This window comes from Ammospiza nelsoni, chromosome 28, assembly GCF_027579445.1.
Source record: "Ammospiza nelsoni isolate bAmmNel1 chromosome 28, bAmmNel1.pri, whole genome shotgun sequence".
NCBI classification, from domain to species: domain Eukaryota; kingdom Metazoa; phylum Chordata; class Aves; order Passeriformes; family Passerellidae; genus Ammospiza; species Ammospiza nelsoni.
Genome location: NC_080660.1, coordinates 2,492,305 through 2,519,008, shown reverse-complemented (window position 1 = coordinate 2,519,008; position 26,704 = coordinate 2,492,305). Strand labels below are relative to the sequence as shown.

General features: G+C 39.3%; 1 protein-coding gene across 1 annotated transcript in view; it reads right to left on the bottom strand.

Moving 5' to 3' along the window:
* Positions 1–26,704, bottom strand: part of ASH1L (ASH1 like histone lysine methyltransferase) — an 81,241-nt gene that overhangs the window by 49,649 nt on the left and 4,888 nt on the right. The window contains exons 2-3 of the mRNA XM_059490103.1: positions 15,494–16,021; positions 503–5,264 (exon numbers count right to left, since the gene is read on the bottom strand). Of these exons, the coding sequence (XP_059346086.1) occupies positions 503–5,264; positions 15,494–15,913 (5,182 nt within the window). The 5' untranslated portion in view covers positions 15,914–16,021. The remainder of the gene's footprint in view (positions 1–502; positions 5,265–15,493; positions 16,022–26,704) is intronic.

Here is a 26,704-nt window from a genome sequence, read left to right as displayed (position 1 = left end):
ACAACAGAACCCAGCAGGACTCACAGGAACAGAGCTCTTGGTGAGGACAGGGGCAGGACCCCAAGCACCGATCCCTGCAGAGCCAAAGCCACACCTGTCCCCCAGATGTGTTTGGTAGAACAGAACCCAGCAAAACTCATGGAACAGAGCTGGGGAGAACAGGGGCAGGGCTGGACCCCAGAATGATCCTGCAGAGCCCAAACCTCACCTGACCATTGCTCCAGCAGCGCTTGGTACAACAGAACCCAGCAAAACTCACAGGAACAGAGCTCTTGGTGAGGACAGGACCCCAGAATAATCCTGCAGTGCCAAAGCCCCACCTGGCCCTTTCTCCAGCTGTATTTGGTACAAAAGGACCCATAAAACCTCATGGAACAGAGCTCTTGGTGAGGGCTGAACCCCAGAATGATCCTGCAGAGCCCAAACCTCACCTGCCACTGCTCCAGCTGTGTTTGGCACAACAAAACTCAGCAAAACTCGTGGAAAGCCTGATCTCCCTTACCTGCCAGGGGCTGCAGGGCCTTCTCCAGGGAGGAAGGCACGGGCTCCTTGCGGAGGGGCCGGCTCAGCGCCGTGTCCTGCCCGCCGAACAGCCCGGGGCTCTCCGGTAACTTTTTCCGTCCGTTGGTGCTGGCAGAGTTGCTGACTCTGCAGCTGCCTATTGCACTTGTGAAAAGGTTTGTGTGTTCATCGCTGCTGGCTGCCTCTGAGCTGGGAGTGAATCCCCCCAGGGACAGGGCTGGGGAATTTTCAGAGCAGTCAATCTGCAGAGGTGTCTGCAATCCCAGCGCCAAGGAGTTGGGCTCCGAAGGTTCTCTCCTGACCCACTGCTCATCTCTGCTTAGCAAACCCTTGGAAGGTGAGAGGTGAGGACAAGCCATGTGGCACCTGTGTTTCTCTTTGTGTTTGTACCTATCTCCAACAGCCTCCTTGCCAAACCTGTAGCGCTTCAAGGACTCCAGAACCGTTCTGGAGGAGCTGTTGGCCGTGATGGTGTCCATGGAGACCTGGGGCTGCTCGGAGGAGCGGTGCTCCCGGTGCTTGTGGCGGTGCCTGTGCTTGTGTTCCAGCATCCAGCCGTAGGCCATCTCGGGGGGGACGCTGGGGTACGTGCTCATGGACAGCAGAGGAGTCCTGCTCGTGGTGAGGAAAGCTTCCTGGCGCAAGAGTTTATGCTTCTTCTTGTGGTATTTGGTGGGGTTGAGGAGCAGGTGGCCTGTATGCATGTAGGAAGGTGGGGGTATGGGGGTGGTGAAAGAAGGAGAGGGTGGAGGAGGGTAGAGGGTTGGAGGGTACCTTCCATAATAACCTAATCCTATGGGAGCAGCTGCCAGGGGAGAGGGGGAGTAAGGCATGCCATAGGAGGGGTAGAACCCGGTGCTGGACAGGGGGAAGCTCAGGCTATGCATGAAAGGCATTTCTGCCATAGCTTCCCGCATTTTTGGAGGCCTGCCTCTCTTTTTCTTTAAGTCAGGTTTTCTAATGTAGTGCAAAGGATCTAAAGGAAAAGTAGGGTGGGTGTAGAAACTATTGAAATTTATCCTAAAAATGGTAGGCAGCAAATCTCGGGGTATAAAATGGTGACTTCTGTGGGTTATCCTAATTTCACTTAATCGACTTATCAACTCCTCTAACTCAGCGAGGAAATCGGGGTCCTGCCTCCCTCGGAGCTGAGGGTACTTCTTTTTCCTTTTTCTCTTCTGCCTCTTCATCTTGTCGTAGCTGAGGTAATCGTGGCTGCGGCGCTTGCACTTGTGCTTGTGCTTCTCCTTCAGGTTGCCGAGCACGGCGGAGGTCTCGCTCGGCATGAGGGACACGTGGTCGAACGAGTGCCTCTTCTTCTTCTGCCCGCAGAACTTCTCGGCGCGGTCCGAGGTGCTGTTGTTGTCCGTGCCGATGCCGCTGTCGCTGGGGATGGTCTCGTCGCTGTGCGACTCGCTCACGGGCGACGGCGTGGCCTCCTTGAGCGCCGTCAGCTCGCTCAGGTGGGACGGCGAGTTGGGCAGCAGCGTGGGCGGGGACAACCTCCTCCTGCCCTTGGCCGCTTTCTTCATGGCGAGCGTCTGCACCACGCTGCCCTGCCTGGAGTGCAGGTGCAGGTAGGGCACCGAGCTGGGCTCGATGAAGCCGGCGTCGCTGCTGACGGGGCTCTGCCCCCCGCTCACGGCCGAGGATTGCGAGCACACCGGGGACGGCAGGATCTCCGAGGGGTTCGCTGCCGAGGGCAGCAGGTGGGGCAGGACCTGTCCTAGGGATGTGCCAGGAGCTTGCTGGGCAGATTTCTCCAGAACTGTCAGACTGGCGGCGCTGCTGGCTAAAAGGCCGTTCAGGACGGCTTTAGGTTTCCTCCCTCTCCTTTTTCCTATGTAAATCGTTCCTTTCTTGCTGACGTTGATTTGCTGGCCTAGTTTTGAACCGAATGTGGCAGCAAGAGTTGACACGGTGTTGTGGAGCTTGGATTGCATCTTCCCTTTGGTATTTGGTTCCACTGTACTGGACAGAATCTGATTCAGGAGTTTCTTGCGCTTCAGAGTTTTCATTTTATTTATTTTTCGAATAATTGTTTTCATTAACTGGCCATTATTTCTCTTGGCAACTTTTCTGTCTGAGTCTACTTCCAAATCACTCATGCTACAAATACTGGGGCTTTGGACTTCCTCTGGCCCTCGGAGCTGGTCCTTCCTCTCAAAGAACTCCCCGGGTCGGTGCTGTTCACTTTCAGGCCCCATCTTGCTCGAGTTCTCTGTTCCAACAAAAGGTGCCACAGACAGAATAGGTGGTTTCATTTTTATTGACGACCGGATCTGCCTTTTAGGTCTCCCCCTCTTTTTAGGAAAAGGTTGTCCTGATAAGCTTTGTTTTAGCGAGGGAATTTCAACTTCAGGCTGCAAAATTGGAGGTTCTTGCTCTTCTTTTGACTGCACTGAGAAGACTTTTGATGCTGGGATTTTAAGAGTTCTTTTGGGGGGACCTTCGAGCTCTGGCATTTCCTTGGATTTAGGTCTTCCTCTCTTGGGTTTGTAAATGTCAGGTAAGAAATCATCCGACATACACAAGCTGGAGGGTTGTTTGTGAGAGCTGTAGAACTTTGGAGTTTGTTTGTCAGTCTCAGCCAGCAGTGCCAGGGACTGTCCATTAGCTTCATTCAGCTTTGGCAACTGATGTTTGACAAATTCATGCTCCACAAACGAGGATGATCCGATGTTTTTCAGGAATTTGGCCTGCTCCAAATTACTGCTCGATAGTGCACTGTATGAAATGTTTTTAAAAAGCTCTGACCTTTCTAGCTCCAGACCCTTCGGAGGTCGGCACGCGCTCCTCGACACCACTTTAGTCCATCGTGGCTTCCTCCCTTTTCTTTTCTTTAAAGGCTTTGATTGCTGAGTGCTGCTCAGGTTTTTTGCTCCTTGGCAGGATTTCTCAGATGCAGCTATTGCACCGATCTTGAGGAACTGCTTGCTCCCAAACAAGCTGGTAAAACTAACAACTGATGGGGTGACAGTAGCGTGGATGCTTGTCTCAGCTGCCAAAATGGGCTTCTTCCCTGTGGGAGGACTTGTTCTCGAAGTTTCCACGTAAGATGCTTTTGAATCACTTAAATCCTTCTCAGCACCTTTAAAATCAGTGCTGAGGGTGTGGTTCAATGTCCTGTTCAGGCTCAGCAGAGAGCTGTCCGAGGAGAAGGGCGTTTTGCCCACGGGATCTGAAATGCCTTCCAGGAGCTCTGCCGTGGAACTTAAGTGCAATGAGTTGGACGCCAGCTGGGAGGAGGCTGTGGAGAGGCTCCTGTTGAGGGTGGGCACAGACACAGTGGGGGAAGGAGATGGGAGATTCCCCTCTCCCACCGCGCTGAACGGGGACTTGGCAGTCGACACCTCCGAGGCACCTCCTGTCCTGAAGTCTGGTGAAGTGCAATAAACTGGAGGCTGCTTCTCGTGCTTTGATGTTTCGTAAATCCCTTTCTCACTGGATGAGTAGGCATCCTGTGGAACACACATTCCTTCGCTGAACATCTCCTTGCCCACGTCAGCAATTTCTTTCCGAATTGAAAACTTGTCCAAGATGCTTTCTTTGCTCTGTCTCATAATGTGCTTCTCAAACGTTTTGCTGGTTGTGTTTTCCTTCAGTAAATCCGCAGGCTCATGGCTTTCAAGGCTGCTGAGGTTTGAATTGCAAGGAAGCTTAAAGGGCTCTGAGGAGGGCACGAGGGAATCTGCTTTCAGACTTCCAGAGTCCTTGGTAGCCAAACCAGCTGGGCTGCCAATCCCTGCTGGCTTCTTCCCACACTCCTTGCTCACCAATCCCACAGCACTGCTCATTCCTGGCACCTTCCTCCCAGGCTCCTTGCTAACCAGCCCCATGGGGCTGCCAATCCCTGGTGTCTTCCTCCCAGAGTCTTTGTTAACCAGAGCTGTGCTGTTCCCAGTGCCTGGCACCTTCCTTCCAGAATCCTTGCTAAGCAGACCTGTAGGATTATTTATTCCCAACAACTTCTTCCCAGCATCCTTGTTCACCAATCCTGCTGGAGTGCTGATCCCTACTGGCTTCTTGAGAGGCTCCTTGCTGGGCAGGGCAGCTGGAGTGCTGATCCCTGCAAGTTTCCTCCCCACATCTTTGCTGATCAACCCAACTGCAGAGCTGCTGGTCACTGGCTGCTTCTTTCCTGCATCCTTGTGGACTAACCCTGTTGGAGTGCTGATGCCTGGAGGCCTCTTCCCAGAGTCTTTGTTAACCAATCCAATTAAGGGGCTGATTGCTTGGGGCTTCTTCCCAGAGTCTTTGTTCACCAATATGGCTGCGCTGCCAATCCCCAATGGCTTCTTCCCTGAGTCCTTGTTCACCAAGCCAACAGCAATCCCAGAGCCTGGCAGCTTCTTCACCAAATCTTTGTTAACCAACCCACTTGCACTTACGGCTCCTGGCAGCTTCTTCCCAGAGTCTTTCACCAAACCAGATGTAGTTCCATTTCCACTCCCAGGCTTCTTCTGCTTGGTTTTGGAAGACTTGGAAGGAGGACAAGTTGCAATAAGTTGAGCCAATTTTTCTGTGACAGTTGTTGCTCCGTTAATTTCTGTTCTATCCTTTAAATCAGAGTTATGGCTACTGATAAGGGTTGGAGGAGATGATTTGATATAATCTGTCATTTCAGAATGCAATGGGGAAACTTTCTTAGATAAAGGGGTTGTTTCTACTTCGATACCTTCTTCCACGTGTAACTCAACTGGTGCAACTTCTCCAGCTTTCTTGTAAGACTTGGAAGGGTCCTAAAAGTTAATAAACAAAAAAAATCTTTAGGAACAGGGTACAAAGTATCACTTTGAGCAACACAGTATTTTTTTATGTTTTGGTGATTAACACTTGCTCTGGTATCAGGGTTACTGTATAAACAGAGGCTGAATGATCCCATGAATTTCAAACCAAACAATAGTAATATTAGTAATTTAAATAATGGCATCATAAAATAAACACATTCAGCAAATAATAGTGATAATTCATATTTAAACCAAAATGTTTTAATGGTGGACACGCTGAGGCTTTGCTGATGTTAACAAAACCCAAACTCCCTCCCAGTCCGGAAATAAAAACCATTTAATCTGTCCCCCGATTATTAAAAATATCCTCCAAAAATACTGTTGATGTTTATTAATAAAAACTCACTACCAACAAAGTGCTGGGCTATTTATAGTGTGAGAGCACTTGAAGAGCTCACATGGTGCTGAGCAGCAGCTGAGCAGTGCCCTGGAAGGGAAGGGCTGGCACTGTCACCCTGTCCCTGCACAGCCCTGTCCCCCAGCCCCTGCACCAACAGCTGCTCCTCCCTGCCCAACACTGACAATCAAAAAAATAAACAAAATAAAATAAGTCAAATTATTCTGTTTGCATAGAGGAGAAGGGGGTGATAATGCACACAAATGGAATAACTGAAACTCACACTCATTTCCAGCTCACACCTCACCAAACTTGAAATTTATTCTGTAAAGGTTAAAATCAAAACTGCAACACATCATAAATCTTACCGAGAGCATCTCAATAAATTCATCTTTTATTTTGGAAGGACATTCTTTACACACAGTGCCCAACATATCTCTGCAGTGCAGGGGCTGGGAATGGAAGGAAATAATGCTAATTATATGATAATTCTGCCCATGGTTCTGATGTCCCCAGCATCAGAAGGACATGGGAATGTTGGAGCAGGTCCAGAGGAAGCCATGAAGTTGATGAAGGGACTGGAGCACTGGGATGGCTTCAAAATGACAGAGGGTAAATTTAGGTTGGATAAATGGGAGAAATTCCTCCCTGTGAGGGTGGGCAGGCCCTGGCACAGGTGCCCAGAGCAGCTGTGGATGCCCCTGGATCCCTGGCAATGCCCAAGGCCAGGCTGGACAGGGCTGGGAGCAGCCTGGGACAGTGCAAGGTGTCCCTGCCATGGCAGGGGTGTGGAATAAGCTGGGCTTTAAGATCCTCCCAGCCCAAAGTCACTGTGATGCTGTGATTTCATTCCCAATTTGAAACCTCCTGAGACCTCCCAGAACACAAACTATGGAGAGAAAGACACCAATGCCACAGCTCTTCATCCAGCACCTGATTCCAAAGCTGTTCCTATGGATGCTGAAGGAAGGGACAGCCTGGATTCCTCTGAACAGCAAATTTTGGTGCTGATCCTGAAGGATTTGTTCACTCAGCTGCACTTAAGCAGGAATTTGCAGCCTGGATCCAGCTGGACACTGCTGAGATGAGAAGCAGCTGTGTGGGGAATGGGGATTTGGGAATGTGCCCCAAATCCAGGGCACAGGGGGGTTCTCTGTGCCCACCTCCAGGCCTGGCACGCACATGGAAACCCCTGAGTCAGCATGGCACCGCCCTGAGCCTGCAATCCAACGCTCCTGGAATTCCCTGGGGCAGGCTCTGAGTGCCAGAGAGTCACTAATGACTGTTAAAGCCTTCAGAGAGCTTCCTCCTCCTCCTCCTCCTCCTCCTCCTCCTCCAGCCTGAAATTCTGGCAAGAACTTTGGAAGAAAAATCTCCTTTGTTCAGCAGACTTCAAAACATCCACCTAAATACTGACTTGGGAATTCAGCTCCTCATGCCTGTATTTACATTCCACATTATTTATTCTTTTTCCTGCTCCTCCTGGGTGCTGTGCCACCCCTGGGCCAGGTTCTGTGGTGCCCTCACCGGGTATCCAACACTTCTTGGCAGGCTCTGCTTTTCCCTGCTCACCTCCTTTTCCAAACAAAGGGCTTGCAAGTTTGAAAAGACACTTCAATAATAAATACATAACTAACAAAACCCTTCCAAACAGCAGCTTTGATCTGAGCAAGATGCCAGGATTTTGAAAACAAGACTTTAGCATCAAACACAGATCCTTTGAAAGCTGAACGAGTGTGCCCTGGAAAGTTTTCTCATCTAAGGGTGAGTGAGTTTTCCAAGCACACCGCGAATTATTTCAAAAAAACACGAAGCATCGAGTGAGATGTCAGACAAGAAGTCGAAAAAAGTCTGTCATTTTTAAACCCAAAATTCTTATTGGAGAATTTTTTTTTCCCCTATAAATCTACTTAATAATCAGCATGATTAACAGAAACATTTTGGAGGGAAATTTTGAAGAACAAAATTTCATCCAGTAACTTTTAATAGAAATATTTTGAGATGTTTCCTTTGGAGAAGGTTGCATAAAAAAACTAAATAAAAAATAGAATATACTTAAAATTTTAAGTTACAAAATTCAAAAAATAAAAAAAATCAATAAAGTATACTCAAAAACGTAAAAATAAAATAAAAATATAAAATTAAATTAAAAATAAAAATTATAAAGATAAAAAATAAAATTTAGACTCAAAAATTTAAAAATATAAAACAAAATTAAAACTAAAGATATAAAAATAAAATATGAACTCAAAAAATTAAAAATTAAAAAATAGCCTCAGTTTCCAGCACCTGAAGTAGTTAAACGCACCCAGACTGTTCAGGAAAATGTTGTTTGGGATTTCTCTTGAGAGCCACTGGCAAGCAATGAGGATTTTTAAGGATTTTTTCTGCACTTACACAGATTTATCCATTATTGTTTTGGCTGTTGTACTTCAGGCCAATGCTCAGAGTAGAATTCAAAGGAGCATTCAGAGAAATCACAGAAATTGTTCTGTAGTTGTGGCAATCCCCCAAATAAAAATTCTGTTTATTTTTCACCTCCAAGACTTTTTATTTTTCAGCATTTTCTAAAAGCAAAACAACAATTCTGTGGAATTAACCAAAAACAAAACACTTTTATCCCAGATCCTGCAGGAAATATTCTCAAGCTACGCAAGAAGAAAATAAATCAATTTTTTCATCTTTTTAATAATTTTTTTGTTCGAAATTCTTTATTAATTTTTATGTCTATATAAAATTAATTTTAAATTTTTATTAATTTAAATAAATATTAATATTAGTAATTTATTTAAAAATAACAAAAAGTATTAAATTATTACTACTACTATTATTATTACAACTACTACTATTATTATTACTTTATTACTATTATTATTATTATTATTATTATTTTGTTAAAATATTTATTGCTTTTTATGTTTACACATTTCTGGAGGAGAAATTGCAAATATATAAGGAAAAATGTCTCTGCTGAAAGAGTGGTGAGGCAGTGGAAGAAGCAGCCCAGGGAAATGTGGAATTCCCATCCTTGGAAATGTTAAAAAAAAAATTGTTCCCATTTATTTATATAAAGTTACTTTTATTTATCTTTTATATATCTGTATTACTATTATATAATATAGGATTTTATTTTACATTTATATTATTATGGTTAGATATTTATATTTATAATTATTATGGTTAGTTATTTATGATTATGATATTGCAATATAACATATTATATTATATTATATTATATTACGTTATATTATATTATATTACATTATATTATATTACGTTATATTATATTATATTACATTACATTATATCTATTTATAGACAATATAAATATAACTTATTTATATAAAATTACTTATATTTATCTTTTATATCTTTATATTATTGTCCTATAATATATTATTTTATATTATATTTATATTGATTATGGTTAGTTATTTATATTTATACTTATGATGATTATATTGTAATATAATTTAATTATATATATTTATAGACTTTATAAATATTATTTATAGATATAAATTACTTATATTTATTTTTATATATTTATATTATACATTATATATTGCATATTGTATATTGCATATTATATATTATATATTATATATTATATATTATATATTATATATTATATATTATATATTATATTATACATTATACATTGTACATTATACATTATATATTGCATATTGTATGTTATAGGTTATATTACATATTACATATATTACATATATTACATATATTACATATATTACATATATTACATATTGTATATTGTATATTGTATATTATGTTATATGTCATATATTATATAACATATTACATATATTATATTACGTATATTACAAATTAAATATATATTATGGTACATGTATTATATATTATATCACATATATAATGGCAGTAAGACAAAAATCCCAACCCTTGGGTATTCTATTTGAAACCTGTGATGGTTCAAAGCCATCATTCCCATTTATTTCCTCCCAGACACCTCCAATCCCATTCCAGCAAGCAGCAGGACGTTGTTTGGTGTCATCTCTAACAATGCCACGTGCAAAATGGCAGCAGGGAGCAACGAGCCTCAAACACCCCCTCAGAACAAGCCTATATTATATTATATTATATTATATTATATTATATTATATTATATTATATTATATTATATTATATTATATTATATTATATTATATTATATTATATTATATTATATTATATTATATCTATTTTAGACAATATAAATATAACTTATTTATATAAAATTACTTATATTTATCTTTTACATATTTATATTATTGTCCTATAATGTATTATTTTATATTATATTTATATTGATTATGGTCAGTTATTTATATTTATACTTATGATGATAATATTTTTAATATAATATAATTTAATTATATTTATAGACTTTATAAATATTATTTATAGATATAAATTACTTATATTTATTTTTATATATTTATAGTATATATTATATATTGCATATTGTATATTATATATTATATTATTATATAATATATAATATATAATATATATTATATATTATATATTATACATTATACATTATATATTGTATATTGTATATTATATGTTATATGTTATATTACATATTATATATTGTATATTATATATTATGTTATATGTCATATATAGTATATAACATATTACTTATATTACATTATGTATATTACAAATTAAATATATATTATGGTACATGTATTATATATTATATCACATATATAATGGCAGTAAGACAAAAATCCCAACCCTTGGGTATTCTATTTGAAACCTGTGATGGTTCAAAGCCATCATTCCCATTTATTTCCTCCCAGACACCTCCAATCCCATTCCAGCAAGCAGCAGGACGTTGTTTGGTGTCATCTCTAACAATGCCAAGTGCAAAATGGCAGCAGGGAGCAACGAGCCTCAAACACCCCCTCAGAACAAGCCTATATTATATTATATTATATTATATTATATTATATTATATTATATTATATTATATTATATTATATTACATTATATTACATTATATTACATTATATCTATTTTAGACAATATAAATATAACTTATTCATATAAAATTACTTATATTTATCTTTTACATATTTATATTATTGTCCTATAATGTATTATTTTATATTACATTTATATTGATTATGGTTAGTTATTTATATTTATACTTATGATGATTATATTGTAATATAACATAATTTAATTATATATAGACTTTATAAATATAATTTATTTATATAAATTGCTTATATTTATTTTATATATTTATATTATATATTGCATATTGTATATTATACATTATATAATATACAATATATATTAATATATTATGTATTATATTATATAATATATTGTATATTATATAATATATGTTATATTACATATTACATATATTACATATTCTATATTATATATTGTATATTATGTTATATATTATATATTATATCACATATTACATATATTATATATTATATTACGTATATTTGAAATTAAATATTCACCCCCTCAGAAGAAGCCAGGAGAGAGCAGAGGATGAGGAGGGATCATCATGAGTCAGGGGTTTGAAACTCTTGGAAATAATGTCAATTTAATGCAACAAATCTGCATCCTCTGAGAGGAGCTGCAGTCTAAAACGGAGGTGATATCAACATCACCACATCAAAAATATTCCACACCGTCACTAATATTTGCCTCCCTTTCTGCTTTCCATTTTAAATGCTCAGGGTTATTTACCTGCTGGCCACTTTTCCTTGCACATTGATGGACATGAAAAAATCCATTTTTAGTGACATGGTGAATCCTGTTGGACTGACATTGCCCTGACTCACTTTCTGTGGCCGTGTCACACTGCTGCACCCTTTTTTTCCTCCTTGTAAAATGGAGATTTTATCTAATTACCTCTGTTCTTATGAGTAATAATTGCAGGTTTGATTGCTGAGGATGTGTGGAGCTGGAAATCCAGAGCTGCAGCTACAAACCCCATGAATGATGTGCACAGAGCACATGGAAATACATTTATTTTCTCTGAGGACTTAGCCAGGGAAGCCTGGCTTTGTGACTGGCTGCATTTCTTCTGTCCCCACTAATCCTGGCATCTGTCCCCAACCTGTGTCCCCTGCAGCTGCCTTGGTGTCACCTTTCACATTCCTGATCCTTTCTCCACCCCAAACCTCTAAAAAAATTAAAATTCTAGTGCATAAACAAAGATGTCAGGGATGAAGAATCCCTGCTGTCACCATGAGAATTCAAATATTGATTATTTTCTCTGGGAAAAACTCCCAGGGCACGATCTCTTGATGCAAAGGGAAAATCTCCAGACACTGGGGTGCCTTTTGAGAGAAAAACCAGGGAATTATGGAATATTTATGGAATATGAGCTGGGAGGGACCCACAGGGATCAGCCAGTCCAAGCCCTGCACTGACACCCCAAAATCCACCCTGGGAGCATTTCCCAAACCCTCCTGGAGCTCTGGTACCCCTGGGGTAAAAACCTTTTCCTGATATCCATCCTAAACCTCATTAATTTCACATCAAACCTCCCCTGAATAAGAGATTTTCAGCTGCAGGAGCCACCTCAATTCAGACATCAAGAGAAATCAGTGCTTGGATATTCTAGAGTGTGACTCTGGAAAAAACTCATTGCAACAGAGTTTTGTCAAAAAAAACCCTAAAAAAACCAAAAAAAACGAACAAAAAAAAAACCAGAAAAGAAAGAAAAAGTTACAAAAAAAAAAAAAAAGGAAATCATCAGTGTAATAACAAACTGCCATCAACTCTTCTGGTGTTTTCAAGCCAAAGTTAGAAATATCATTAGAAATAATAAGCTTGTTTTGAAATGGAAGAATGTGAAATAAAAACCACTGCCAAAATGTGAAGTTATGCAAAGAACACTTGAGAGTTTTGTGTTCAGTGGGCTGGATGCAAACACCTCTGCTTGCAGGGAGGAAAACCCCAATGTGAGAGCACTGCAGAGTCTGAAAAAGGCAATTTGAGCCCCCACACATCACATCCAGCACACTTGTTTTGTAAGCACATCATTAATTACTCAGAATTCCAGACTGGTTTGGGCTAAAAGGGATTTTAAAGATTTCATTCTACACTTTAAACTGTCCCAGGCTGCTCCAAAATGTCCAACCTGGCTTTGAACACTGCCAGGGATGCAGGGGCAGCCACAGCTGCTCTGGGAAATCTGTTTAATGTGTTTATTCCCAAGCATCCAAAGATTGGGGAGCTCAGGAGTTTCAGCTCCTCACCCCTTCAATTCAGGTGCAAGGGGATTTTTGGTGGGGGGAATTCTTCTGGGTGATGTGCTCATAGAACCATGGAATGGTTTGGGTTAAAATAGACTTTAAAATTCTTCCAGTGCCATGGCAGTGACACGTTCCACCATCCCAGCCCTGTCCAACCTGGCCCTGGACACTTCCAGAGATCCAGGGGCACCCACACCTGTGCCAGGGCCTGCCCACCCTCCCAGGGAACAATTCCTAATTCCCAAAATCCCATCCAGCCGTGCCCTCTGGCAGGGTAAAGCCATTCCCCCTGCCTGGCATTCCAGGCCTTTGTCAAAATTCTCTCCCTGGCACTGGAAGGCCACAATGAGATCATCCCCAAATTTCCCTTCTCTTTAAGGTGATTCTTCCTCAAGGGCAATTCCAGTCTGGGTATGCCAGGGGAAAGGAAAAAATGGTTTGGGTATGGCAGGGGAAAGGAAAAAATGGTTTGGGTGTGCCAGGGGAGGGGAAAAGGGTCCGAGTATGGCAGGGGAAAGGAAAAGATCTGGGTATGGCAGGGGAAAGGAAAAGATCTGGGTATGGCAGAGGAAAGGAAAAGGGAATGCCAGGGGAATGGAAAAAAGTCTGGGTAAGTCAGGGGACAGGAAAAGGGTCTGGGTATGGCAGGGGACAGAAAAAGGGTCTGGGTATGGCAGGGGAAAGGGTTTGGGTAGGCCAGGGAACAGGAAAAGGGAATGCCAGGGGACAGGAAGGGGTCTGGGTATGCCAGGGGAAAGGAAAAGGTCTGGGTATGGCAGGGGACAGGAAGAGGTTTGGGTATGCTGGGGACAGGAAAAGGGAATGCCAGGGAAAGGGGAAAAAGGCATGCCAGGGGACAGGAAAAGATCTGGGTATGCCAGGAAAAAGGAAAAGGTTTGGGGATGTCAGGGGAGAAGGAAAGGGTCTGGGTATGCCAGGGGAAAGGAAAAAGGAATGCCAGGGGACAGGAAAAGGTCTGGGTGTGCCAGGGGAGGGGAAAAGGGTCTGAGTATGGCAGGGGAAAGGAAAAGATCTGGGTATGGCAGGGGAAAGGGTTTGAGTATGCCAGGGGAAAGGGTCTGGGTATGGCAGGGGACAGAAAAAGGTCTGGGTATGGCAGAGGAAAGGAAAAGGGAATGCCAGGGGAATGGAAAAAAGTCTGGGTAAATCAGGGGACAGGAAAAGGGTCTGGGTATGGCAGGGGACAGGAAAAGGGTCTGGGTATGGCAGGGGAAAGGGTTTGGGTAGGCCAGGGAACAGGAAAAGGGAATGCCAGGGAAAGGGGAAAAAGGCATGCCAGGGGACAGGAGAAGATCTGGGTATGCCAGGAAAAAGGAAAAGGTTTGGGGATGTCAGGGGAGAAGGAAAGGGTCTGGGTATGCCAGGGGAAGGGGTCTGGGTATGGCAGGGGAAAGGAAAAAGGAATGCCAGGGGAAAGGAAAAGGTTTGGTTATGCCAAGTGAAAGGGTCTGGGTATGCCAGGGAACAGGGAAAGGGAATGCCAGGGGACAGGAAGAGGTTTAGGTACGGCAGGGGACAGAAAAAGGTCTGGGTATGGCAGGGGAAAGGAAAAGTTTTGGGTATGCCAGGGGACAGGAAGAGGTCTGGGTATGTCAGGGGACAGGAAAGGGTCTGGGTATGGCAGGCACACACCCCCTCAGCACACAGTGAGGAATTTTCCTGCCCTGGGCAGGCTCTGCCAGCACTGATCCATGCAGGGAGCCCTGAGAACAGGACACAGGCTGGAGAAATGGAAATGCTTCAGCCTTGGGAAGCTCTGGAGCAGGAACGGCCTGCACAGAAAATCCCTGCAAAGGAAGGACTCCAACTTGCAGGGATTCCCTGGATTCCCCTGGCACTACCACACAGGTATATTCTAACCTTAATTACCAAAAAATTTTATGTTTATGAGAAAAAAAAGAGCAGGCTGTAACCAAACCCTTCAAAAATTCAGCATCTATGCAATTATATTTGTAATCCTTGCCATTTTTCCTGTTTTCCCTATCTGCTCTGATTACATCATGGAGATCAGAAAAACAAATCCTCAAGGCAGGGCTACTTGCTGCTGTTTGGAAAAGCCCTGGCACATCTCTCCAGCCACTGCTTTCCATGCAGTTATCACCAGGCTGGTTTTTAATTCATTTGGAAAAGTTTATTTTACTTTTCAGCCCCTGCCTGAGCAGTGACAGGTGAGACACAGCAAAACAAGTGCTGGTAACAGGTAGGAAAAAATAGAAATTCAAGCACAGCACATCCAGAGCCCCATCTCAAGAGAGACAAGACATCCAAACCTCTCCACTTTGCTACAGAAAAGAGACTAAAAATCTCCCCAGCACTTTTCAGAAATGAACACGGGAATCATCTTCCACTGCTGTTGAAACAACAAATTGGCACACTGTCAAAGAGCATTTTTTCCTCCTAATGGCCACAAAATAAAACCATTTCTAACTCCAGCCACCTCAGTATCAGAGGTTACACAGAAAAGCAGCAGAACACAGCGCTGCAGAGATGAGGAAGCTTTAAAACCCAAGTTTAAATGTACCATGACTTGCAAATGACCCCCCAGCCACAGCACTCACTTGCTTTGAAGGACAGTGCTCGTTCTTCTCCTCCGTCATCTTCCCACTCTTGGGAGCCCTCCGTGGCTGCTTGATGCTGGTTTTTATGGCAGGCCTGCAGACATAATTCTCCAGGTTCTTGGGAGGCTTTTTTGTCCTCTTGGCTTGCAGGCCAATCTTCAGTTTGAGGTTTCCCTCGGAGAAGTTGGTTTCCTTCACGGAGAACTGCTGCTGTGCATCGCCCAGAGCGTCGCTCTTGCCGCTCTCTGCGCTGCCCTCCCTGCTCTTCTTCCTCCCCTCCTCCTCCTCCTTGCTGCAGCCCTCGAGCTCTGCTTCCCCCGTGCCCACCAAGGTGCCAATGTTTGCCACAGAGGGGCTTTTGCCAGCAAACCCTTCAGAATCAGCACCCAAGCCTAACATAGCAGTATTGCGAGGGTCCATCACACAATATTTGCCTTCTGGTGATTTTTGGTTTTTTTTTAGGGAAGATTTACAGAGATCTGTTCCTCAGGAGAGCTGGTCCACTATGGGCAGTCAGCATCTTTCACCCTGTGGGAGGAAAAGATAGAAAGCATTAACTTGGATTTCCTAGCAGAAATTAAATTAATGTGAAATAAAAACAATAGAGAAATATAAAACCAATACATTATTACTATTATTATTATTATTGATAATAATATAAAACCAATATATAATAACATATAAAACCAATATATATAATATATAAAACCAATATATAAATAATACATATAAAACCAATATATAATATATAAAACCAATATATAAATAATACATATAAAACCAATATATAATATATAAAATCAATATATAAATAATATATATAAAGTCAATGTATAATAATATATAAAACCAATATATAATAATAAAAAACTAATATATAAATAAAATATAAAACCAATATATAAATAATATATATAAAACCAATATATAAATAAAATATAAAACCAATATATAAATAATATATATAAAACCAATATATAATAATATATAAACCAAATATATATATATATATATATACCCAAAATTATATATTGGTTTTATAATATATAAACCAAATATATATAATATATAAAACCAATATATAAATAATACATATAAAACCAATATATAATATATAAAACCAATATATAAATAATACATATAAAACCAATATATAATATATAAAATCAATATATAAATAATATATATAAAGTCAATGTATAATAATATATAAAACCAATATATAATAATAAAAAACTAATATATAAATAAAATATAAAACCAATATATAAATAATATATATAAAACCAATATATAAATAATATATATAAAACCAATATATAATAATATATAAACCAAATATATATATACCCAAAATTATATATTGGTTTTATAATATATAAACCAAATATATATAATATATAAAACCAATATATAAATAATATATATAAAACCAATGTATAAGAATATATAAATCAAATATATATAATATATAAAGCTAATATATAAATAAAATATAAAACCAATGTGTAAATAATAATATTTACACCAATACGTAAATAATAATATATAATCAATACAGAAATAGTAAGACATATAACCAATATATAAATAATATAAACCAAATTGATATAATAATATACAAAACCAATATTAAGATAGTAACACATAAGACCAATAAATAAATAATATCTAAACCTATATATAATATATAACCCCTATATATAAATAATAATATATAAAGCCTATATATAATAGCTAAAATCGATATATAATACATAAAACCAATATATAATACATAAAACGAGTAAATATTATATATGCAACCAATACATAAATAATATCTAAAACCAATATATAATAATATCTAAAACCAATATATAATAATATCTAAAACCAATATATAAAGAATACCTACCCCAAATATATATATAATAATATATAAACCCTATATATAATATATAAAACCAATATATAAATAATATCTACCTAAAATACACAAATAATAATATATAAACCCTATGTATAATATATAAAACCAATATATAAATAATATCTACCTCAAATATATAAGTAATAATATATAAACCCTATATATAATATATAAAACCAATATAAAAATAAAATAAAATATAAAAATAATAATATATAAGCCCAAGCAATGGTACTTCAGACAAGCACAGCAGCTGATGTTCCAAGACACCAACACTTCCACTCACCTCCTTCAAAACCACAATTTATCTGTGAAACTCTTTTAAATAATAAGTGAAAAATAAAAAGTATGTGATTATTATAATTTCCGAATTATCCACGTGACATTTCAAATGATGGCTACAGATTTTAATATTGAGCATCAAATTAATTTTTTTTATTTATAACCAGAGCCCAGTTAGTCCCAGTCTCGCAGGTTGTGGATTCACTGGGAGAGCTGCAGGCAAATGAAAGCCAGGAGAAAGCACCCAAATCCCAACAATATTCTGGATTTAATTATCTGAGGAACATCATTAATTAATTAATTATCTGGAGGAAAATAATTTCATTCTTTTGCACCAGGAAAGCTGAGCCTGAGCCACGTGGGCATCAGTTTACAAACACAGCACGGAATGCACAGCTCAGGGAGAAGGAATGGGGGAACAGATGCCAAGCCCAAACATTCACACACAGACTGTGCTTCCTGAGGCAGGGCAAGAGGAAAGGCCACACTTCCACCAGCACAGACGCTGACAGGAATAGAAAATTGATTTATTTAGCAGAAAATAACAGAGGGGATCATCTTAACTACAGCAAATTGGAGGCAGCTCTAAGGTTGTGAGGGTGCCCTGGACCCTGAGCTTCCCTCCCTGCCACAGAACAAACCAAACCTGTGCTCCTTGCAGTTTTACATGCTGACAAAAATCCCAAAATCTCCAAATCCCAGAACTGTTTGGGCTTTGAAGATCACCTCATCCCACCCCTGCCACCTTCCACCACCCCAGGCTGCTCCAAGCCCTGGCCTGGAACCCTCCCAGGGATGGGGCACCCTGTGCCAGGGTCTCAGCACAAAGCAATTCCCCCCATCCCATCCCCAAACCTTTCTAAAATCACTCTCCATCTTTCTTACAGGCTCCTGAAAAGTTATTTGTTGTGAGGATGCCCAGACCCTCGTGCACCACTGACCCTGAGCCCTCCCTGCCACAGAACAAACCAAACCCGTGCTCCTTGCAGTTTTACATGCTGACAAAAATCAAAAATCCCAAAATCCCAGAACAGTTCGGGCTTTGAAGATCACCTCATCCCATCCCTGTCACCTTCCACTAGCCCAGCGTGCCCAACGTGTCCTGGAACCCTTCCAGGGATGGGGCACCCTGTGCCAGGGTCTCAGCACAAAGCAATTCCCCCCATCCCGTCCCCAAACCTTTCTAAATTCTCTCTCCATCTTTCTTGCAAGCTCCTGAAAAGTTATTTGTTGTGAGGATGCCCAGACCCTCATGCAGCACTGACCCTGAGCCCTCCCTGCCACAGAACAAACCAAACCCGTGCTCCTTGACATAAATCCCAAAATCCCAGAACTGTTTGGGCTTTGAAGATCACCTCATCCCACCCCTGCCACCTTCCACCACCCCAGGCTGCTCCAAGCCCTGGCCTGGAACCCTCCCAGGGATGGGGCACCCTGTGCCAGGGTCTCAGCACAAAGCAATTCCCCCCATCCCATCCCCAAACCTTTCTAAATTCTCTCTCCATCTTTCTTACAGGCTCCTGAAAAGTTATTTGTTGTGAGGATGCCCAGACCCTCGTGCAGCACTGACCCTGAGCCCTCCCTGCCACAGAACAAACCAAACCTGTGCTCCTTGACATTTTATCATGCTGACAAAAATCAAAAATCCCAAAATCCCAGAACAGTTTGGGCTTTGAAGATCACCTCATCCCACCCCTGCCAACCTGCACCACCCCAGGTTGCTCCGAACCCCTGGCCTGGAACCCTTCCAGGGATGGGGCACCCTGTGCCAGGGTCTCAGCACAAAGCAATTCCTCCCATCCCGTCCCCAAACCTTTCTAAATTCTCTCTCCATCTTTCTTGCAAGCTCCTGAAAAGTTATTTGTTGTGAGGATGCCCAGACCCTCGTGCACCACTGACCCTGAGCCCTCCCTGCCACAGAACAAACCAAACCCGTGCTCCTTGCAGTTTTACATGCTGACAAAAATCAAAAATCCCAAAATCCCAGAACAGTTTGGGCTTTGAAGATCACCTCATCCCATCCCTGTCACCTTCCACTAGCCCAGCGTGCCCAACGTGTCCTGGAACCCTCCCAGGGATGGGGCACCCTGTGCCAGGGTCTCAGCACAAAGCAATTCCTCCCATCCTGTCCACAAAACTTTCTAAATTCTCTCTCCATCTTTCTTGCAAGCTCCTGAAAAATTATTTGTTGTGAGGATGCCCAGACCCTCATGCAGCACTGACCCTGAGCTTCCCTCCCTGCCACAGAACAAACCAAAGCCGTGCTCCTTGACATAAATCCCAAAATCCCAGAACTGTTTGGGCTTTGAAGATCACCTCATCCCACCCTTGCCACCTTCCACCACCCCAGGTTGCTCCAAGCCCTGTCCTGGAACCCTCCCAGGGATGGGGCACCCTGTGCCAGGGTCTCAGCACAAAGCAATTCCCCCCATCCCGTCCACAAACCTTTCTAAATTCTCTCTCCATCTTTCTTGCAGGCTCCTGAAAAATTATTTGTTGTGAGGATGCCCAGACCCTCATGCAGCACTGACCCTGAGCTTCCCTCCCTGCCACAGAACAATCCAAACCTGTGCTCCTTGCAGTTTTACATGCTGACAAAAATTCCAAAATCTCCAAATCCCAGAACTGTTTGGGCTTTGAAGATCACCTCATCCCATCCCTGTCACCTTCCACCACCCCAGGCTGCTCCAAGCCCTGGCCTGGAACCCTTCCAAGGATGGGGCACCCTGTGCCAGGGTCTCAGCACAAAGCAATTCCCCCCATCCCGTCCCCAAACCTTTCTAAATTCTCTCTCCATCTTTCTTGCAAGCTCCTGAAAAGTTATTTGTTGTGAGGATGCCCAGACCCTCGTGCAGCACTGACCCTGAGCCCTCCCTGCCACAGAACAAACCAAACCCGTGCTCCTTGACATTTTATCATGCTGACAAAACTCAAAAATCCCAAAATCCCAGAACAGTTTGGGCTTTGAAGATCACCTCATCCCACCCTTGCCACCTTCCACCACCCCAGGTTGCTCCAAGTCCTGTCCTGGAACCCTCCCAGGGATGGGGCACCCTGTGCCAGGGTCTCAGCACAAAGCAATTCCCCCCATCCCGTCCACAAACCTTTCTAAATTCTCTCTCCATCTTTCTTGCAAGCTCCTGAAAAGTTATTTGTTGTGAGGGCATTCTAAGGAGAAAATGTTGAAATATCTTCAACACTTATCATTTTTGAAATTAAATGGATCAGCAACAGGTCTGAAAAAACCTAAAGTGCATCACAGGGCACCAAACCAGCCTGAATCTTCTGTCCTCGCCTTCTCTACAGTCATGAAATCATTTATTAATTTATTAATTGTGAGCAATGGCATGGGAAGATGTCAGGAGCTCAAAATGAGTTTCAGATCAAGGTCCCAAGGAGCTCAGCGCTTTTCTGGGATTTTTAGCATCCTGGGCAGACAAAAACCTGGGGAAGCAGCAGCAAGGAGCTGGTTTGGGGTGGAGAAAGGATCAGGAATGTGAAAGGTGACACCAAGGCAGCTGCAGGGGACACAGGTTGGGGACAGATGCCAGGATTAGTGGGGACAGAAGAAATGCAGCCAGTCACAAAGCCAGGCTTCCCTGGCTAAGTCCTCAGAGAAAATAAATGTATTTCCATGTGCTCTGTGCACATCATTCATGGGGTTTGTAGCTGCAGCTCTGGATTTCCAGCTCCACACATCCTCAGCAATCAAACCTGCAATTATTACTCATAAGAACAGAGGTAATTAGATAAAATCTCCATTTTACAAGGAGGAAAAAAAGGGTGCAGCAGTGTGACACGGCCACAGAAAGTGAGTCAGGGCAATGTCAGTCCAACAGGATTCACCATGTCACTAAAAATGGATTTTTTCATGTGCATCAATGTGCAAGGAAAAGTGGCCAGCAGGTAAATAACCCTGAGCATTTAAAATGGAAAGCAGAAAGGGAGGCAAATATTAGTGATGGTGTGGAATATTTTTGATGTGGTGATGTTGATATCACCTCCGTTTTAGATTGCAGCTCCTCTCAGAGGATGCAGATTTGTTGCATTAAATTGACATTATTTCCAAGAGTTTCAAACCCCTGACTCATGATGATCCCTCCTCATCCTCTGCTCTCTCCTGGCTTCTTCTGAGGGGGTGAATATTTAATTTCAAATATACGTAATATAATACATAATATATGTAATATGTGATATAATATATAACATAATATACAATATATAATATATAATATGTAATATATGTAATATAACATATATTATATAATATATAATATACAATATACAATATGCAATATATAATATAAATATATAAAATAAATATAAGCAATTTATATAAATAAATTATATTTATAAAGCCTATATATAATTAATAAATTATATAATATATTAATATATTAATAATTAATAAATTATAATTATATTCCATTCTTGTTCTGGATTATCCCTCATCCATGGTGTCAGATTAAACCATTATAATATCTTGCAGTTAAGAAATAGTTAATTTATAACAGTTATATTCCAAGTCTTGTTCTGAATTATCCCTCATCCAAAGTATCAGATTAAACCATTATAAATATATTGTAGTTAAGAAATAGTTAACTTCTGATTATAATTATATTCCAAGTCTTGTTCTGAATTATCCCTCATCCAAAGTATCAGATTAAATCATATAATATATTGTATCTGAGAAATAGTTAATTTCCGATTATATTCATATTCCAAGTCTTGTTCTGGATTATCCCTCATCCAAATTGTCAGATTAAATCATGTAATACATTGTAGCTAAGAAATAGTTAATTTATAACACTTATATTCCAAATCCTGTTCTGAATTATCCCTCATCCATGGTGTCAGACAAAGCCATTATAAATATATTGTAGTCAAGAAACAGTTAATTTCTGATTATAATTATATTCCAAGTCTTGTTCTGAATTATGCCTCATCCAAAGTGTCAGATTAAATAATATAATATATTTTATCTAAGAAATAGTTAACTTCTGATTATAATTCCATTCCAAATCTTGTTTTGACTTATCCCCCATGGTGGTGTCAGATTAAACCATTATAATATATTGTAGTTAAGAAATAGTTAATTTCTGATTATAATTATATTCTAAGTCTTATTTTGACTTATCCCTCATCCATGGTGTCAGATTAAATCACTATAATACACTGTAGTTAAGAAATAGTTAACTTCTGATTATAATTATATTCTAAATCTTGTTCTGAGTTATCCCTCATGGCGGTGTCAGATTAAACCATTATAACATATTGCAGTTAAGAAATATTAATTTCTGATTATAACATTTAAATTCCAAGTCTTGTTTTGACTTATCCCTCATCCATAGTGTCAGATTAAACCATATAATATACTGTAGTTAAGAAATAATTAATTTCTGACTATAAATACAACACTTATATTCCAAGTCTTGTTCTGAGTTTTCCCTCATAGTGCTGTCAGATTAAACCATTATAACATATTGCAGTTAAGAAATAGTTAATTTCTGACTATAACTACAACATTTATATTCCAAGTCTTGTTCTGAATTATCCCTCACCCAAAGTGAGATTAAGATTAAATAATAGAATATACTGTAGTTAAGAAATACTTAATTTATGATTATAACATTTATATTCCAAGTCTTGTTCTGAATTATCCCTCATCCATAGTGTCAGATTAAACCATATATTATACTGTAGTTAAGAAATAGTTAATTTCTGACCATAAATACAACATTTATACTCCAAGGCTTGTTCTGAGTTATCCCTCATGGCGGTGTCAGGTTAAACCATTATAATATATTGTAGTTAAGAAATAGTTAATTTCTGATTATAATTATATTCCAAGTCTTGTTCTGAGTTATCCCTCATCCATGGTGTCAGATTAAATAACAGAATATACTGTAGCTAAGAAATAGTTAATTTATAACACTTCTATTCCAAGTCTTGCTCTGAATTATCCCTCATCCAAAGTGTCAGATTAAATCACTGTAATATATTGTAGCTAAGAAATAGTTAACTTCTGATTATAATTATATTCTAAGTCTTGTTCTGAGTTATCCCTCATGGCGGTGTCAGATTAAACCAATATAATATTGCAGTTAAGAAATAGTTAATTTCTGACTATAACTACAACATTTATATTCCAAGTCTTGTTCTGAATTATCCCTCACCCAAAGTGAGATTAAGATTAAATAATATAATATACTGTAGTTAAGAAATACTTAATTTATGATTATAACATTTATATTCCAAGTCTTGTTCTGAATTATCCCTCACCCAAAGTATCAGATTAAATAATAGAATATACTGTAGTTAAGAAATCGTTAATTTATGATTATAACATTTATATTCCAAGTCTTGTTTTGATTTATCCCTCATCCATAGTGTCAGATTAAACCATATAATATACTGTAGTTAAGAAATAATTAATTTCTGACCATAAACACAACACTTCTATTCCAAGTCTTGTTCTGAGTTATCCCTCATGGTGCTGTCAGATTAAACCATTATAATACATTGTAGTTAAGAAATAGTTAACTTCTGATCATAATTCTATTCCAAGTCTTGTTTTGATTTATCCCTCATCCAAAGTGTCAGATTAAACCATTATTAACATATTTTAGTAAAGGAATAGTTAATTTCTGATTATAACATTTATATTCCAAGTCTTGTTCTGAGTTATCCCTCATCCATGGAGTCAGATTAAATCATTATAACACATTGTGGTTAAGAAATAGTTAATTTCTGATTATAATTATAATCCAAGTCTTGCTCTGAATTATCACCCATCCATGGTGTCAGATTAAACCACTATAATATACTGTAGTTAAGAAATAGTTAATTTCTGATTATATTTATAACACTTCTATTCCAAGTCTTGTTCTGAGTTATCCCTCATGGTGCTGTCAGATTAAAGCATTATAATATATTGTAGTTAAGAAATAGTTAATTTCTGACTATAAATACAACACTTCTATTCCAAGTCTTGTTCTGAATTATCCCTCACCCAAAGTATCAGATTAAATAATATAATATACTGTAGTTAATAAATAGTTAATTTATGATTATAACATTTATATTCCAAGTCTTGTTCTGAGTTATCCCTCACCCAAAGTATCAGATTAAATAACATAATATACTGTAGTTAAGAAATACTTAATTTATTATTATAACATTTATATTCTAAGTCTTGTTCTGAGTTATCCCTCATGGTGCTGTCAGATTAAAGCATTATAATATATTGTAGTTAAGAAATAGTTAATTTCTTACTATAAATACAACACTTATATTCCAAGTCTTGTTCTGAATTATCCCTCATGGTGCTGTCAGATTAAACCATTATAAAAATTGTAGTTAAGAAATAATTAATTTCTGATTATATTTATAACACTTCTATTCCAAGTCTTGTTCTGAGTTACCCCTCATGGTGCTGTCAGATTAAAGCATTATAATATATTGTAGTTAAGAAATAGTTAATTTCTGACTATATTTATAACACTTCTATTCCAAGTCTTGTTCTGAGTTTTCCCTCATGGCGGTGTCAGATTAAACCATTATAATACATTGTAGTTAAGAAATAGTTAATTTCTGATTATAATTTTAACATCTATGTTGTCTCACCCTTCACATGACACTGAAAAGAAAATAAAAGTTTTTAAAACGTCTCTCACTTGCCCCATCTCTAGGTCAGAAGAAAGCCTTACTCTGACAGATGGGATTTAAGGGTAACAAAACTTTTGCTGATTGGAAACCACCCAGTCCCAAATCCCTGCAAGGGCTCTCAAATCACAAACCAGACATGTCCTCACCACCAAGGAAATCACATCAAACTCCTGCCCTCAGCTTCTGCAGATCTCAAATCCCTCCTGAAATTGTTCTTCCCCCAAAAAATCACCTATGAAACATTTACACGTCCATTTTGACACGTGCCACTGGAGCTGAGTGCTGCTCATTAATGATTTCCCTGACGCCTGTTTTAAAATTCCAGCTTTAATTCCTGGAATTCATCTTCATTCCCTTGATATCACATCCCAAGCCCTTTCTGCCCATTGCTGTTCCTCTGCTTTCCCAAAAAGAAAATCCCACATCCCAAATACGTGTCCCCACACCCCCTCAGCAAAATTAACTGAGATTTCCCCCTCTGTTCATTCCTCTGCTGCTTTCCTTGATGAAATTTCATTGTCAAGGCAGATTTGGAAGGTGAAAATTTTTCTTTTGGCTCTTTTCATTGCTTCAGCTCCAAGGGACATGAAAACCAATTGAGCTAAGTGTTAGAAATCCCAAAATATTGCTCCTGACTCTCAGAATATTACTACTGACTCTGTGGCCTCCCACAGTCCCCTCTCAAATCCCTTGTCTTCTTTTCTTTGCTAAGGAAGACAAACCACACTCAAAAAAGTGAAATAAAAAGGGGAATGAACTTTTAAATTATTTATTTACATCACAATCCCTGAACAGGGGAAACAGGAGCTCAAAGCCCTTGGATCACCTGCACAAGCATCCTCAAAATGTTTAGAGATGAAAATATTTCTCAGGAATAAAGTTTCCTGTCCCCTCTCTTCTTTTCTTTGCTAAAGAAGACAAACCACACTCAAAAAAGAGAAATAAAAACTGAAATAATGTATTTATCTACATCACAATCCCTGAACAGGAGAAACAGGAGCTCAAAGCCCTTGGATCACCTGCACAAGCATCCTCAAAATGTTTAAAAATGAAAACATTTCTCAGGAATAAAGTTCCTCTCCCATCTCAAACTCCTTGTCTTCTTTTCCTTGCTAAGGAATACAAACCACACTCAAAAAAGAGAAATAAAAAGTGGAATAAACCCTTAAAATATTTATCTATATCACAATCCCTGAACAGGGGAAACAGGAGCTCAAAGCCCTTGGATCACCTGCACAAGCATCTTCAAAATGTTTAGAAATAAAAACATTTCTCAGGAATAAAGTTCCTCTCCCCTCTCTTCTTTTCCTTACTAAGGAATACAAACCACACTCAAAAAAGAGAAATAA